Source organism: Podarcis raffonei, chromosome 1, assembly GCF_027172205.1.
Source record: "Podarcis raffonei isolate rPodRaf1 chromosome 1, rPodRaf1.pri, whole genome shotgun sequence".
NCBI lineage: Eukaryota > Metazoa > Chordata > Lepidosauria > Squamata > Lacertidae > Podarcis > Podarcis raffonei.
This window is the reverse complement of record NC_070602.1, coordinates 17408209-17423241: the sequence shown is the minus strand read 5'-3', so window position 1 is coordinate 17423241 and position 15033 is coordinate 17408209. Positions and strand designations below refer to the sequence as shown.

The 15033-nt window shown below is 41.1% G+C and overlaps 1 protein-coding gene across 5 annotated transcripts in view; it reads left to right on the top strand.

The window, feature by feature from the left end:
• EML1 (EMAP like 1) overlaps window positions 1-12636 on the top strand; it is a 128676-nt gene extending 116040 nt beyond the window's left edge. For all 5 annotated transcript variants that reach the window (XM_053375220.1, XM_053375211.1, XM_053375228.1 and 2 more), the window contains 7 exons: window positions 2224-2291; window positions 4575-4663; window positions 6404-6501; window positions 8035-8122; window positions 8316-8411; window positions 8711-8841; window positions 10352-12636. In XM_053375220.1, coding sequence (XP_053231195.1) covers window positions 2224-2291; window positions 4575-4663; window positions 6404-6501; window positions 8035-8122; window positions 8316-8411; window positions 8711-8841; window positions 10352-10477 — 696 coding nt within the window. In that variant the 3' untranslated portion in view covers window positions 10478-12636. The remainder of the gene's footprint in view (window positions 1-2223; window positions 2292-4574; window positions 4664-6403; window positions 6502-8034; window positions 8123-8315; window positions 8412-8710; window positions 8842-10351) is intronic.
• The last annotated feature ends 2397 nt before the right edge of the window (window positions 12637-15033 follow it).

The window sequence follows — 15033 nt, the reverse complement described above, 5'->3', positions numbered from 1 at the left end:
GAGCATGGTGCTGATGAAGGCAAATACTGTGGTACCTCAGGTTACATACGCTTCACATTACATACACTTCAGGTTACAGACTCCGCTAACCCAGAAATAGTGCTTCAGGTTAAGAACTTTGCTTCAGGATGAGAACAGAAATCGTGCTCCGGAGGAACTGCGGCAGCGGGAGGCCCCATTAGCTAAAGTGGTTGTCAGGGAACTGCCATCAGAACGAGAGGAGGAGGAGGGGCTCCACGACGATGCTGGAGAGGGGCCAAGTAGGGAGAGAGGCAGGTCTCCTGTTGGGGAAGAAAATCAGCGCGACACCAGGGATGGAGGGAGGCCAATGGGGGAAGCGGAGAGCAGGCTCAGAGACTCTTCACTGGACACCAGCGGGGAGAGCACAGGTCCTCCGCTACTCACGCCCACCCTGCGCAGAAGGCTTCCACGCAGGGAGGCTAGGAGGAGACTGGGCGTCAAAGAACTTTTATGTTGGAAAAGGTTGAAGAAACACCCACTGTCGGATTCTGCCAGCGACTGAACAGCCACGAAGTGAGGGGCTGTCCAGTCAGGAAAGGTTTAACCAGGCCACCTAGCCAGGAGTGGCGGCAACTTACGCACAAGCAACCCCATAACCATTATAGTGGTGCTTCAGGTTAAGAACAGTTTCAGGTTAAGAACAGACCTCCGGAACGAATTAAGTACTTAACCCCGAGATACCACTGTACTTACCTTTTGCTCTGAGCAGCAGAAGCCAATTTCGTGTGGCGGTCAGCCTGTTGTTTGTTAGGCATCACTTCACCTGAACATGAAAACTAGCACCTTCAGGAGATACTGAGGTAGATTCCCATGTTCTCTCCCAAGTACCACTAGGGGTTCCCAAGGCCTGCAGAGGTGGCTTTGTCTTAGAGCCCTCCTAAGTATATTTCTGAAACCCAGGCACCTCCACTGCAGTCTGCTTCCCAAGTCAGTCACTTTTTAAAAGAAGGAAGCATTTCTTTTCTTAAATGGCAGATTTCCTGAAAGATGTTCTCATTTTTGAAAACAGTTCTACTACTATTACTATCACCAATAATGACCATAATATTCTGGTCGCTTTATGCAAAAGTCTCTTAAGCAAATTAACAAAAGCAAAGCAATGAAATCATTAAAATACACTACACTTTGTTGTTATTTCTAACAATTAGATCTCCTGCCAGCCCTTCTCCATAACCTTCACCCAGGGCAGGTAACAACAACTAAAACAGTGCAATTTAAAACAAACTAAAGCCATCCAACTATTAGCCAAGGGCTCTTCATCCCAATGTATTACATATTGTGTATATTTCATATACACAGGCAGAGAGCCTTCTCAGTAGTGGCGCCCTCCCTGTGGAACGCCCTCCCTTCAGATATCAAGGAGATAAAGAATTACACAACTTTTAGAAGACATCATCATCATTATTATTGTTATTTATTTATTTATTTATTTATGTGTTTTTATTCATTTGGGCGATTTCTGTAGCACTTAATATCTAAAAATATCTCTGAGTGGTGTACAGAAAACTAAAACAGCAACAGCAAAATAGTACAAAAATGCAAGTTGGTAATGAATAAATACGGCTAAATTCCTTCTTCCGACACATTTCCCCACTCAACATCTCTCAGTCTCCTGGCTCTCACTGTCAGGCTGCCCACAGCTGTGTCCCACCAGCTGCATTGCACACACCCACTTTCAGGCTACAGCAGGTTGGAAATTTTGTGAATTTACCAGGGGCTCCCAAATTGGACTCTCTTCCACTCTCAGTTCTTTCTCTGGCCTCTGCACAGGTCTCCTCATCCAGCTGCGTTTATATATATATCATGGATGCCACATCTGTGTATTTCTTTATATATCTAAAATATATTACATAATCCATTTCTGAGTGTGTATTAAAAATATACATTGTACAATAATAGTATTTCTTTACACCACCATATTTCGGTTTCAAAAAGTAGGTTAGGTTTTTGTTCAGATTCCCCATCCCAGAGGCAAAACAGCCTTTGGCATTTGACTTGGTAACACTGAGGCTCAGCTTCTGAATATAGCAAGGGTACAGACCATGCCTGCTGTTGCACAAGCCCCATTCCTTTCAAAGAGGACTCACAGGTGAAGTGCCTAGTACAGCGAGCTCTTGGAAACTTAACCATTCCAATATGCATTATTGTTACAGATTGCTATAACTGTTGCTGTAAATATGCAATTTCTTTGAAACTTCGTAGGATCCAGCACAGTCTTCTGGTTTCCATCCTTCAGGGTCCGTGGTTGCAGTAGGAACCCTAACTGGAAGGTAAGAATAAGAAGAGCAGGGGCACTTGCTTTGGGTATAGTGGGCATTCGTAAACCCTGGATACGTATTCATATAACCCCCTCATGCAGTCGTGCGGTGAAACTTTTCAAAGGGGAACAGTGAGAGCCAGACGCGCCAGCTTGCGAGTCAGATGGGACAGTGTCGCATGTGTGAACACCACGCCTCTCTTGCTAAACCAGGCAAAAGCTTCCTGGGCTTTGGGAAGGAGGCGCCAGGCTTTAATATTTTAATACTCTAATTTACCGGGAACATTTAGGGGACTAGCTTAATCCCCCTAATCCACTGACTGCACACCACTGCCCTCATGGGGACAGCCTTCATAATTTTTCATTGAAAAAGTTCTCCTCTTCCTAATGTCCATCCACTACTTGAAGTCTTTTATTTCCTGGAGAAATATGCAAAGGATAGAACAGAATGACTCAGAAACTGAGTTCCCATCGTCAAAGTCCACTTCCTGTCTGCCCAATCTCCCTGGCGTCTTTCTTTCCAAAGGACCACATAAAACCAGTGATGTGGGTTTTCTGGGAATTTTTCCCATACAAATTACCATAATTTGAAGAGGGTACTTGGCATAAGACGTTTGCGATGCTTTGGAGAGTAATCTAGTATAGCATGCATATGCTACATGTTTTTAGCAAGCAAGGCTAAAACTGCCAAGCTTCCCCAATATTGCATTTGGAAATAGACATACGTTCATTATATGAAGCACTGGAGACTTTTCCACCCCATAGGGTCTTAGTAAAAGGTGCAAAGTGGTTTGCATTTGTAAAAGGCAAATATTCCACACCAGCAAAATATTTCCCATGTGTCAGATGTTGTTAATCCTGACTGTCTCAAAGCAGTAATGAGCTACAGTTTATTAACATTTGATAATATATTTCAATGCTATAATGATAAAAACACATCTCGTTTATCTTCTGCTTTATATTTATCACAAACAAAGCCATCTTGCCTTTCGTTGTTCGGTTTCTGGTCCCCACACAAAGTTACTGTTTGGACATGGAGAATGGTTTGGTGAGGACAGTGGGCTAAGGGGTGGCATGATCAAGGTTTATAAAAGAAGCACATGGTTTGCAGAAAGACAAGTTTTCCTCGCTTCTCATAATACTTGGAATTTGAATTCGTTCAATAAAATGTATCCACAATGGATTCAGGACAGGTATGGTGCTTGCTTATCCCATCATCCCTATCGCTGCCCACTCTAGCCTTCCTGCATAATAATAATAATAATAATAATAATAATAATAATAATAATTTATTATTTATACCCCGCCCATCTGGCTGGGCTTCCCCAGCCACTCTGGGTGGCTTCCAACAAAATATTAAAATACAGTAATACATCAAACATTAAAAGCTTCCCTAAACAGGGCTGCCTTCAGATGTCTTCTAAAAGTCTGGTAGTTGTTGTTCTCTTTGACATCTGATGGGAGGGCGTTCCACAGGGCGGGCGCCACTACCGAGAAGGCCTTCTGCCTGGTTCCCTGTAACTTGGCTTCTCGCAGTGAGGGAACCGCCAGAAGGCCCTTGGAGCTGGACCTCAGTGTTCGGGCAAAATGATGGGGGTGGAGACGCTCCTTCAGATATACTGGACCGAGGCCATTTAGGGCTTTAAAGGTCAGCACCAACACTTTGAATTGTGCTCGGAAACATACTGGGAGCCAATGTAGGTCTTTCAAGACCAGTGTTATGTGGTCTCGGCGGCCGCTCCCAGTCACCAGTCTAGCTGCCACATTCCGGATTAGTTGTAGTTTCCGGGTCACCTTCAAAGGTAGCCCCACGTAGAGCGCATTGCAGTAGTCCAAGCGGGAGATAACCAGAGCATGCACAACTCTGGCGAGGCAGTCCGCAGGCAGGTAGGGTCTCAGCCTGCGTACCAGGTGGAGCTGGTAAACAGCTGCCATGGACACAGAATTGACCTGTGCCTCCATGGACAGCTGTGAGTCCAAAATGACTCCCAGGCTGCACACCTGGTCCTTCAGGGGCACAGTTACCCCATTCAGCACCAGGGAGTCCTCCACACCCGCCCGCATTGAGGGGAAAGTACTGAAAGGGGCTTCTGCTGTTCAGCTGAACATGCTTAGATGCCTCTCTTTTGTTGGAAACTCTCTGAATTAGATCATAATCAGAGATGGACCCTTTGTCTTATCCAATAAGGTTGTTGCTGTGTTTCTTTGTACTGGGATCCTGACTGCCCCACTTCACCCCCCTCGCCGGTTCTATCTTATACGGCTTGTTGACTTTTCCTTCCACTGTTTTCAACAGGTGGTTTGTGTTTGACACCGAAACAAAAGATTTGGTCACCGTACATACAGACGGAAATGAACAGCTCTCCACAATGCGTTACTCACCAGGTTTGGCATTCTTTGTTCAGCTGTTTGAACAAAAAAAGGGGGGGCACTGAATACTGCATAAAAAAGTGTTTGCCAATCCCTAAATATCACAGTCTTATATTTTATGCTTTTGCTGTCAGCGTATTTAATCACTGGAGATAAAAAGGTGCATAGCTTAATGATGGATTCATTTTTAAATCTTCTCTTTCTTGAATAGAAAAATTGAAGCCTACTTTGGGCCAGCTCAAGTGACCTGTGGTTCCCTTAATTTGCCAATTTACAGGAACAGTTTTTAATATGGCAAAGGTGCCATGAGTTGACCTTTTCAGTCAGCTCGCTTAATTTTAGTGTGGTGCCAGGATGCAGCTCATGCACTGTGTTTAAGAATACATTTGAAAAGCATGTGAATCGTGTAGCGTGTCACAGTGTCAATGTACAGAAAGAGAAATTTGTTTAAGGCTTCAGGGAAAAGTATTCCATCTTGTGCTATATTGTATGTTATTGTCACCAAAAGTATAAATTTATATTCTGCCTAATCGCCCTGACAGGGTCCTTAACACAAAATATGAATTAAAACTCCCATGTGTAAAACAGATCAAAACCCCAATTAAATAAATTTCATGGCTAATATTAGCAAAAAATAATAATCATAAAATGGCGGCATAGAACACATTAATAATGTATTTAATGGGTTTTTTAAAAAAAATTGTGATCCACCTTGGAATTTTCTATGATAGGCGGTATTGAAACACTTCAATTAATTAATTAATTAATTAATTAATTAATTAATACATTAGTTACCTCAGCCCACTATTTGAAAGGCTTCCTGAAACAGCTTATATAGAGAATCCCACAACACAGATTCCGCCACTGAAAGAGTCCTGCTTTTTATAGATACTGGTATAAAGGCCAGGCTGTGGCACCTGAAACAGGGCTTTCTCAAATTCTTTCTTTTAAGCCCATGTGAAGAGGTACATACGTGAAAGGGCAGCCTTGCCACTATCCTGGTCCATGTATTCCCCCCCCCCAAATATCCTATAAAATTCATGTAAATACAAAAATTTCAAGTGTTCCTTAAAATGCACTTGGTTGGGACCAGAAAGAGGACATTTCTGTGGCTGGGCCTAGGCTCTGAAATTGCCTCCCAAGAGTGATATGCCACTCCTCTTTAAAGATCTTCTAGGAGCTAGTGGAAACCTTATTTTAAGAAGGCTTTCCGCTTGTAGATAGGTGTCTTACAATACTGGTTTTAACCAACCTCACCCAATCTGGTAACCCAAAATATCCAGAGGCCACAACTCCCATCCAACACAGCCAGTATGAGGCAATAGGAACTGTAGTCCAAACTTATTAATAATAACTTCTGATTCCACTAATACTGTATTATTGATTTTCTAATGCTGCATATTGTATTTTAAATATTTTGGTAGCTGATGTTTTAGATTATTAATCTTTTGTTATTAGACTTTTGTGAGGAAATGTAGGGTGCGGATGTTTTCAGTCGGGGATAGGAAACGTGGTCCTTCAGAGGTTCTTGGATTCCAGCTTGCAATTCTGCAGCTGGAAGTTCAGAGCAGTAGCATTAAATACAGCAACATCTCTAGGTCCACAGGTTCTCCATCCCTGTTTTGAATAAATAAACAAATGAAGTAGTTTTGCATTTAATCTTATTACTGAAATTCTAGTCCAAGGGGCGTTGCTTCTTCCTAATCAGTGTGATTTCAGCCTTATGATAAAATATGTATTCTCTTTGTTTTGCAGATGGCAACTTCTTGGCAATAGGTTCTCATGACAATTGCATTTATATATACAGTGTTAATGACAATGGGAGGAAATACAGTAGAATTGGCAAATGCTCAGTAAGTGATCACATAATTGTTTAAAAATCATCTCCAGCCTTTCCTTTTTTTAAAAAAAGATGTTTAACATTCTCTTCGTGATTTAATTTAATATCCCTAAAGGTTCGGAAATGGTAACAACCCTTTCAAAACATTTATAAAATAACTTTAACAATATTCTTTAGACACTCTGCTCATTCTCCAATGCCAAATATTTATGCAAGCATAATTATTTCCAAAACTTGCACAATATATTCTTGTGGAAGAGTATTGCGTGAGAAGTTTGGTAATATTGAAGACATCTTTTTAAATTTAAAAAAACAAAACAAAACAACAACAAAAATACACCATCTGGAAATGGATTTTGCCCTCCACCCAAAAGGATTGAGGTGGGAGAGTTGAGGAATACAGCATGGAAAAATTCTATCAAGGACCACACATTGGTCTGGATAGGAAACAGAAAAATACCTACAAAAGCCTAAGGCTAAAAAAAGGAGTGTGTGCAGCTCACATGCCATTCAGACAGATAGAAAAATCAGTTCTGGATGACCTGCTTGCAACATAAAACTCCTGTCTGGAAGCACCCTTCGTTGTTTTAGCTGCAAGCAGCTATCTCTCTGAGAGACGTGAACTGGTCTCAATTCCGTTCCAGTAAAATCACTAGCAACTGAGAGGTTGAACCTTTGACGCTTACCCACGGAGGCTTTCTTATTCAATATACCGTATTTTTTGCTCTATAAGATGCACCAGACCACAAGGCGCACCTAGTTTTTGGAGGAGGAAAACAAGGAAAAAAATATTCTGAATCTCAGAAGCCAGAACAGCAAGAGGGATCGCTGCGCAGTGAAAGTAGCCATCCCTCTTGCTGTTCTGGCTTCTGGGATAGCTGTGCAGCCTGCATTCGCTCCATAAGACACACACACATTTCCCCTTACTTTTTAGGAGGGAAAAAGTGAGTCTTATAGAGCAAAAAATACGGTACTTAGTTTACAGTCAAGATGTCTACAAGGTGGATCTATATAACAGGCAAATAAAACCTTTCTTTGACATTGATAGAGGGTCTAGAAGCTCCCAGTTCCCCTGACAATTCCACCAGTGGAAGGATAGGTTGTTAGGGTTGTAAAAGGTAAAGAGACCCCTGACCATTAGGTCCAGTCGTGGCCAACTCTGGGGTTGCGGCGCTCATCTCACTTTATTGGCCGAGGGAGCCGTATCTAAATACTGATGCCTATTACCTTTTTGTGCTTTGATCTGTAGCCCAGACAGCATTTGAGCCACTACATCCTTCCCTCTGGTTATATTCCATGTGAACTGAACTTTGGGAGGCATGTGCCACTATTTTCTCCCAGCCCAAAGAGCACCTGGAACATTGGACTGGAGCCTATGGTTCCAATATGGTGACCTGGGTTGCTACCAAACACAGGTCACCCACTGCTTTGAATGTAAACAAAGCTTCAGTGTGCCTTTCCATGCAGCTTTTTATATGTGCTCCAGTGTAATTCTATTAGGGGATGTTATGTCGCTGGAATTAATATAATGCATCTCTCTCCACAGGGTCATTCCAGCTTCATTACTCACTTGGACTGGTCTGTTAATTCTCAGTACCTTGTGTCTAATTCAGGGGACTATGAAATCCTATACTGTGAGTAACAAATAGTATTCTGCCCTTGGTACAGGGTTCATGCTTGGCTGCTAATGGATTCCTAATATGAATCACAAACCACTGCAGAGCAGACATTCATTTTTGTCTCTTAAGTTTCTTTACTGTACAAGTTAATAATTGATGTCACCCCCCCCCTCTTTCTCTCTCTTGTTCTCCTCCCCTTATTTTATAGGGGTTCCATCAGCTTGTAAACAAGTAGTAAGTGTTGAGACCACTAGAGATATAGAATGGGTTACTTACACCTGTACTTTAGGATTCCATGTTTTTGGTAAGTAAATAATAATAATAATAATAATAATGTTATTGTTTGTACCATGCCCCTCTGACTGGGTTCCCCCAGCCACTCTGGGCGACTTCCAGCAAAATATTAAAAAATAATTAAATGTCAGAAATTAAAAACTTCCCGATACAGAGCTGCCTTCAGATGTTTTCTAAAAGTTGTGTAATTCTTTATCTCCCTGACATCTGATGGGAGGGCATTCCACAGGGAGGGTGCCACTGCCGAGAAGGCCCTCTGCCTGGCTCATCCCAAACATTTCAGTAAAGAAGTTCTCACTCTTGTTTCAGGTGTGTGGCCAGAAGGTTCAGATGGCACAGATATCAATGCTGTCTGCCGCTCGCAGGGGAGGAAACTGTTATCGACCGGTGATGACTTTGGCAAAGTACACCTCTTCTCTTATCCATGTTCACAGTTTAGGGTAAGGTACCAGCCACGTTATCCTTGCAGTTGTAAAAAGGATTATTTTGTAAATAGCCATCAATTAAAAGGATTAATTGTTGTAATTTGTTTTTCTTGAAGTTATTGCTGCTAACCATTTTATTGGAGATTTGAGGGGAAAGTTAATCTATAATAAAACATATAATTATCATAATTAAAACTTTCATGCAAGTTAACATGAAATTATTGACAAATTGCCTCTGATATACTGTATTTTTTCGTGTATTGGATGCCGCCATATATAGGATGCCTCCTATTTTTGGGCACCGCAAATTAGGAAAATGGGGGAAATTGCTCTGACTTGTTGAAATTTGGCGGGCGGGGGGAGGATTGCCCAGAGGCTAACAGCTCCATGCATCTAACAGGCCACCTATCAGCTGTTCCCGCTGAGCTTTGGGGAGGGGGCAGAGTTGAAATTTTTTGTGGGGGGGGGGGAAGAGTGGTGAAGCTTTTTCTTCAATTACTTTTAGCACTTCTCGCCTTTCCTGCAAAGCCTCCCTACAGTATTCTGCTTGCCTCCTCCCACTCTGCCTGCCCTACAGCTGGGAGGGAGGCTGTCGGCAGTCCGTTTTTGCCGTGTGGTATCTTCACATGGCTCCATTTGTGCGCGTGCGGCGTGATGTTACACAGGAGGAGCGCGGCGATTGAAGTAATATCCCCCCATCAGCGAAACATCGCACCTTGCGCTCCTCCTGTGTAACGTTGCACCATCCGCACACAAATGGAGCTGCGCAAAGATGCCACACAAAAAACAGACCACACACGCAGCCTCCCCCACGCAGCCTCTGCCTGTAGGGCGGGCAGAGTGGGAGGAGGCAAGCAGACTGAGAATGCCCCATAGGTCATTGCTAGACCAAGTTCCGCATTTACCGTATTTTTCGCTCTATAAGACACACCAAACCATAAGACGTACCTAGTTTTTGGAGGAGGAAAACAAGAAAAAAAATATTCTGAATCCCAGAAGCCAGAACAGCAAGAGGGATCTGGCTTCTGGGATAGCCACTTGCTATATTTCGTGGATAAGATGACCCACTTTTTAGACCTAAAAAATTGGGTAAAAAACCTTGTCTTATAGACGGAAAAATACAGTACATGCCCAGTAAGACATTATCGCTTCAGTTGCTCTTCAAAATCATGCTCTAGTGCACTCCGCTTGCACACTGCATGTGCCTGCTGCAAACAGCTGGATAAAATCTGTGAGCACCTTGTCAAAAACAGCACGGATTGCTGCCTGTACCACCCCCCAGTTAGACCACACAAAATGAGTGTTGTCCAAAGTGTCTTTGTTGGGAAGTGCAGTTAACAAACACAGGACAAATAGCTTTCTTTTTCTTTTTCTTTTCCCCCCATATTGTGGTTTGATTGATTGAAGCAATGTGACATTACTTCTTTGTCACCTGGCATACAGCTATTGGTTACCGTAACTTCTTGTGTTGTCAGTGTTTACACTTCCATTGCTAATGACCCTCTCTTTTCACAATGTCTTCCAGGCTCCAAGTCATGTGTATGGTGGACACAGTAGTCATGTAACCAACGTCGATTTTCTATATGAAGATACTCATCTCATTTCCACAGGTGGAAAAGATACCAGTATTATGCAGTGGCGAGTCATTTAGAGTAAACCTTGTACGAACATACATGTGTAACCAAGGACTGGCTGTGAACCTAAGTTCTGTACGCACTGTATATGTAAGAGTTAACAAATGGTTGCCGTCTAGCCTAGTCACTGTGATTTTTAAGTTTCAAATCCTTACAAACCTCAGGAAAGCTAAGTTCTTGGCTGGCTGCCGTACTTATTTCAGTAATTCATAAAGTATCACTTTAAAAAAAAAACAGCAACAGCAGCAACACATCATTACTGCTCTTTTTGTTGTACAACCTATGAAGCAGTACAAGTCTAAAATGAAGTATTGACTTGGATGCTTATGCAATATATATGAACAGGACTTTTCTATTAAATAGTCACAAAAAAGCTTATTGTAATATTACATATATGTGCTTCACAGTTTCATTATTTATACTTTGTGCTGTCTAGCTGCGTAGTTAGAATATCTATAGTCGGAAAACTGATGGCATTCCCATAGATGGCAGCAGCAAAGAATTTGTATGGAAAGCTTAACCCAAGCTCAACAAAACAGAGTGAACACGCCACTCAGTGTGGCTGTTCCGTGGTAGTCATTTTAATGGGACTTGCGTAAGTTTGTCATATGAAATGAAACAGATGTTTCACTCAGCAGTACTTTCTAGGTTTTCTGGCTCCCATAGTAAAGAACTTGTTTAAATAATGTGAATGTTGGAATAGTCATTAACTTGCAATTTTTCCTGGCATAGCAAAATATTAAAAGTTCAAGGATACAATCAAGCAAAAGTTGGTTAAGACTTGACTTCCATAGAAAAACTGGAATGGGGTTTACTTGTAATCGACTTGAGTCTTAACTGGTTTCAGTGGAATAAGCATTTGCTAGATTGTACCAAGATATTTTCTCTCTCTCTTTGAAATCAAGCAATTTTAACTTGAATATCTCAGCAGGGATTGCAGCTTCAGGTAATCTGTTTTCAAGGTGGAAGCTTTTCTCACATATATGTTCACAATTCCTTACTGAAAAATAACGAACCAATATGGCCACATCTCCGTTATTCAATTGCTAGAGTGAACCCTAATCTGTATATTGATCAGCATGAATGCAGCTACCTTATACACGTGTAAAAAAATAAACAAATTAGCAATTCATAAGAAATAGTAAAGCATTCTAAGCTTTACTTGCCTGTTGCTTATGGATATTGTATATTCATATTTTAAGGTCAAGTAGACAAAAATATAAAGGGATCCTTTGAAGCGTACCACTAAACTGCAGAGGAGAGATGGGGAAGTAAACACAAATAACTGCTAAGAAGACCAGCTGGACTGCACAAGCAACCCAAGTCTTCTCTTGGGGCTGCAGTGTTTTTAGGACTATCAACAAAGTAATGTGCAGGTCATGACATGTGTGCCCCAGGAGCCTTTGCAGTGTGGCAGAGGGTGCCTGACTTCAGATCATGTGCTGGTCATAAGAGTTGGATCTGCAATGGAGGGTGTGACCACAGCATCCCTGAGAGATGCCTGTCCACCTTTTGCTTGGATACTTCCAGCGAAGGAGAGGCCACCCACCTCCTGAGGCCATAGTTCCACCCCTGAGCAACTCTTGCTGTTAGGAAATTTCTCCTAACGATCAGCCAAAATCCGCTTTCCCGCAATTTCCACCCGTCGGTTCTAGTCCTTTCCTCTGGCGAAGCAGATAGCAAGCTTGCTCCATCCTCTGATGCAGCCATTTGGGACAGCAAAACGTGGGGGGGGGGTGCCCATCACCGCAGTGCATAAGTTCCACCATCCCCCCCCCCCAGTGTGTTTTGCATGGACCAATATTTATAGTATGAAATAAGATTGTGTTTTGCAATGAAGTAAGAGAGGAGGTGGCATAAAATAGTTAAGAAGGCCTTATTCGTTTTGATTGTGACACAGACTGAAAAATTATTGTTTACATTGGGGAATGTATCTAAAGACTTTAAACGAGCAGCGCTGTTGTAAGCAGACTCTGTAAAGCTCAATAGGAAAGTTTTTTTTTTCTTTTTCTTACAAAGGATAGGAACATGTGAATTAATTGAGCTCTGAAGCACGGGTTGTTCAGAGTTACTTTGATGAAGATTTAATAAGTTTTTGAAGCTTTTTTTATTACATCTTCAACCTGCTACACTGTGAAAGTGCAGGACACCAATAAACATCATGTATCAAGAAAAATTGTTCCGATTCGTTTATATCGCACGACTCAGCATGGGTTAAATTCTGCACTGAAGCTGTGATATGCCGCAGCAACAGCAAGAACAACATTTCCTTTGTGTTTTCAATTACAAATTGGGATAAAATTTTCTGAAAATATCTTCAGATTTACCATCACGGATTATATTTTCAAATTCCTGTTCAATCCTTGATGTTGACAAGAAGCAAATTTTTTTCTTGAATAATTTTTATTTGGTTTTACAAATCTGTTCACATTCACATTCATCCCTAGTAAAAAACAAAACAAAACAAAACAAAAAAACATTCACAAGATTCTTCAGAATCTGAAGACTTCCCTTCTTCCCTCTGTTGGTTCTTTAACTTTCAGACTGCATATTATAAATCCATCCAGTTTACTGTCCTCCATTGTATCCAAAATCTATGTATCATGGCAAGAGTTATTTAAAACCTGCTAAAGAGTTCAAGTGTTTACAGTGGTCTTTCAAATATAATAGAAATTTGTCCCAATCTTTATTGAAGTTTTGATCCTCCTGGTTTCTGGTTTCGCCGGTTAATCTTGCCATCTATGCATAGTCCGATAGTTTTGTCTGCCAAGCCATCCTGGTAGGTCTCTTATCTTTCCAGCTCTGGGCAAGAAGCATTCTAGCAGCCATAGTAGCATACATAAACAGTCTTTTCAATTCTTTCAGTATCTCTGCTCCTACAATTCCTAACAAAAAGGCTTCTGGTTTTTTAACAAAGGTTATTTTAAACATTTTCTTCAATTCATAATATATCATTTCCCAGAATTTCTTTATCACTTTACAATTCCACCACATATGATAAAAGGTGCCTTCCTTTTCCTTACATTTCCAACAAACATTTGAGCTTGTCCTATACATTTTTGTTAGTTTGGTCGGGGTTAAATGCCAGCGAGACATCATTTTCATATAATTTTCTTTTAATGTATAGCACACTGTAAATTCCAAATCTTCTCTTCATAATTTTTCCCATGCTGTATAAACTATTTTAAAAAACAACAGTTCTTCTAAAAACACAAACAATTCTCACATATTAAACACACACACACACAAACAAAACACATATACACTCCAGGTTTCCTACTGTAACCAGCACATAGTACTGGATACAGGAATATAACTGTATAAATATAACTTACATATTCATAAAAAATATGCTGCAGAATTACAGAGTATTTTTTGGTCTTTAATTTTGCAAGCAGTTTTGCATATAATTACTTGGGCTTTTTTTAAACAAAAGAACAATGCATGAGCGTAAGTGAATGCTCAATGCAGGAAGTACTGCAGTGTGACCAAGGAAACAAAAACAGAGACAAACTCTCAGAAAAATGCTAGAAATGTTTGTTTGTTTTTAATGTGCATTTGGGAAAATGCAGTTTTCTAAAGAAACCAGGCACATTAAAAATGCCTTTTGATACTACATTTTCCCTTGGCTTCTAAACGGTAGTTACAGAGTATCTAGGCAAATCTCAGTCAGGAGTTGGAGAGTGCAGGCAACACCACCAAATGGGCACTCAAAAAATATCTCCAACTTGGCGCCATTAAAAGAACCTGGGTCTTCAGACAACCTTTGAGACCAGGTAACCTAGTTATTATCAGATGGCACTGGTCTTTTCCTTTAGTGTGTATGGTTTTGTTTGTTATACAGTGGTACCTCGGATTACAAACACTTCAGGTTACAGACTCTGCTAACCTGGAAGTAGTACCTCGGGTTAAGAACTTTACCTCAGGATGAGAACAGAAATTGCGTGCCAGCGGCGCTGCAGCAGCGGGAGGCCCCATTAGCTAAAGTGGTGTCTCAGGTTAAGAACAGTTTAAGGTTAAGAATGGACCTCCGGAACAAATTAAGCTCATAACCAGAGGTACCACTGTATTTCTTTAGCATTAATGTTTTGCTTCCAACTTGAGTCTCTCTCTCTTTTTATAAGGCAAAAGTGAGGTACAAGCATTTAAATGAATAAAAGTGCAGTGACTTTCTTCCCAGGACTGAAAGCCCCCTCCCCAATATCCAGACTCAAGAGAGTGATCCTGAGGGCAGTGGTAGTCTTGGCACTGTGCCTAGTGAACTGCCAGGTGGAAACTTTTAATGTTCCAAGTTTTGATTATTATTTTTTTAAAAAAAGAAAGATTAAAAAGATGAATTTCTCTGTTTCCTTGCAGCTTCTGTATTCCAGTATTATATTGGACCAATTAGGCATTACTGGTATATTTCTGTATTATTTTAACAACCTTTTTATATAAAAAAAAGAATTAAACCATTTCCAGAGGAGTAATAGTGCTCAAGCATGCAGCAAAGAGGGCACAGGTCTGTTCCTTAAAGCTCTGTATCCAAGCACAATTTTTTTGTTGTAGAGTTTTCCCCACGGAAGCCCACTCT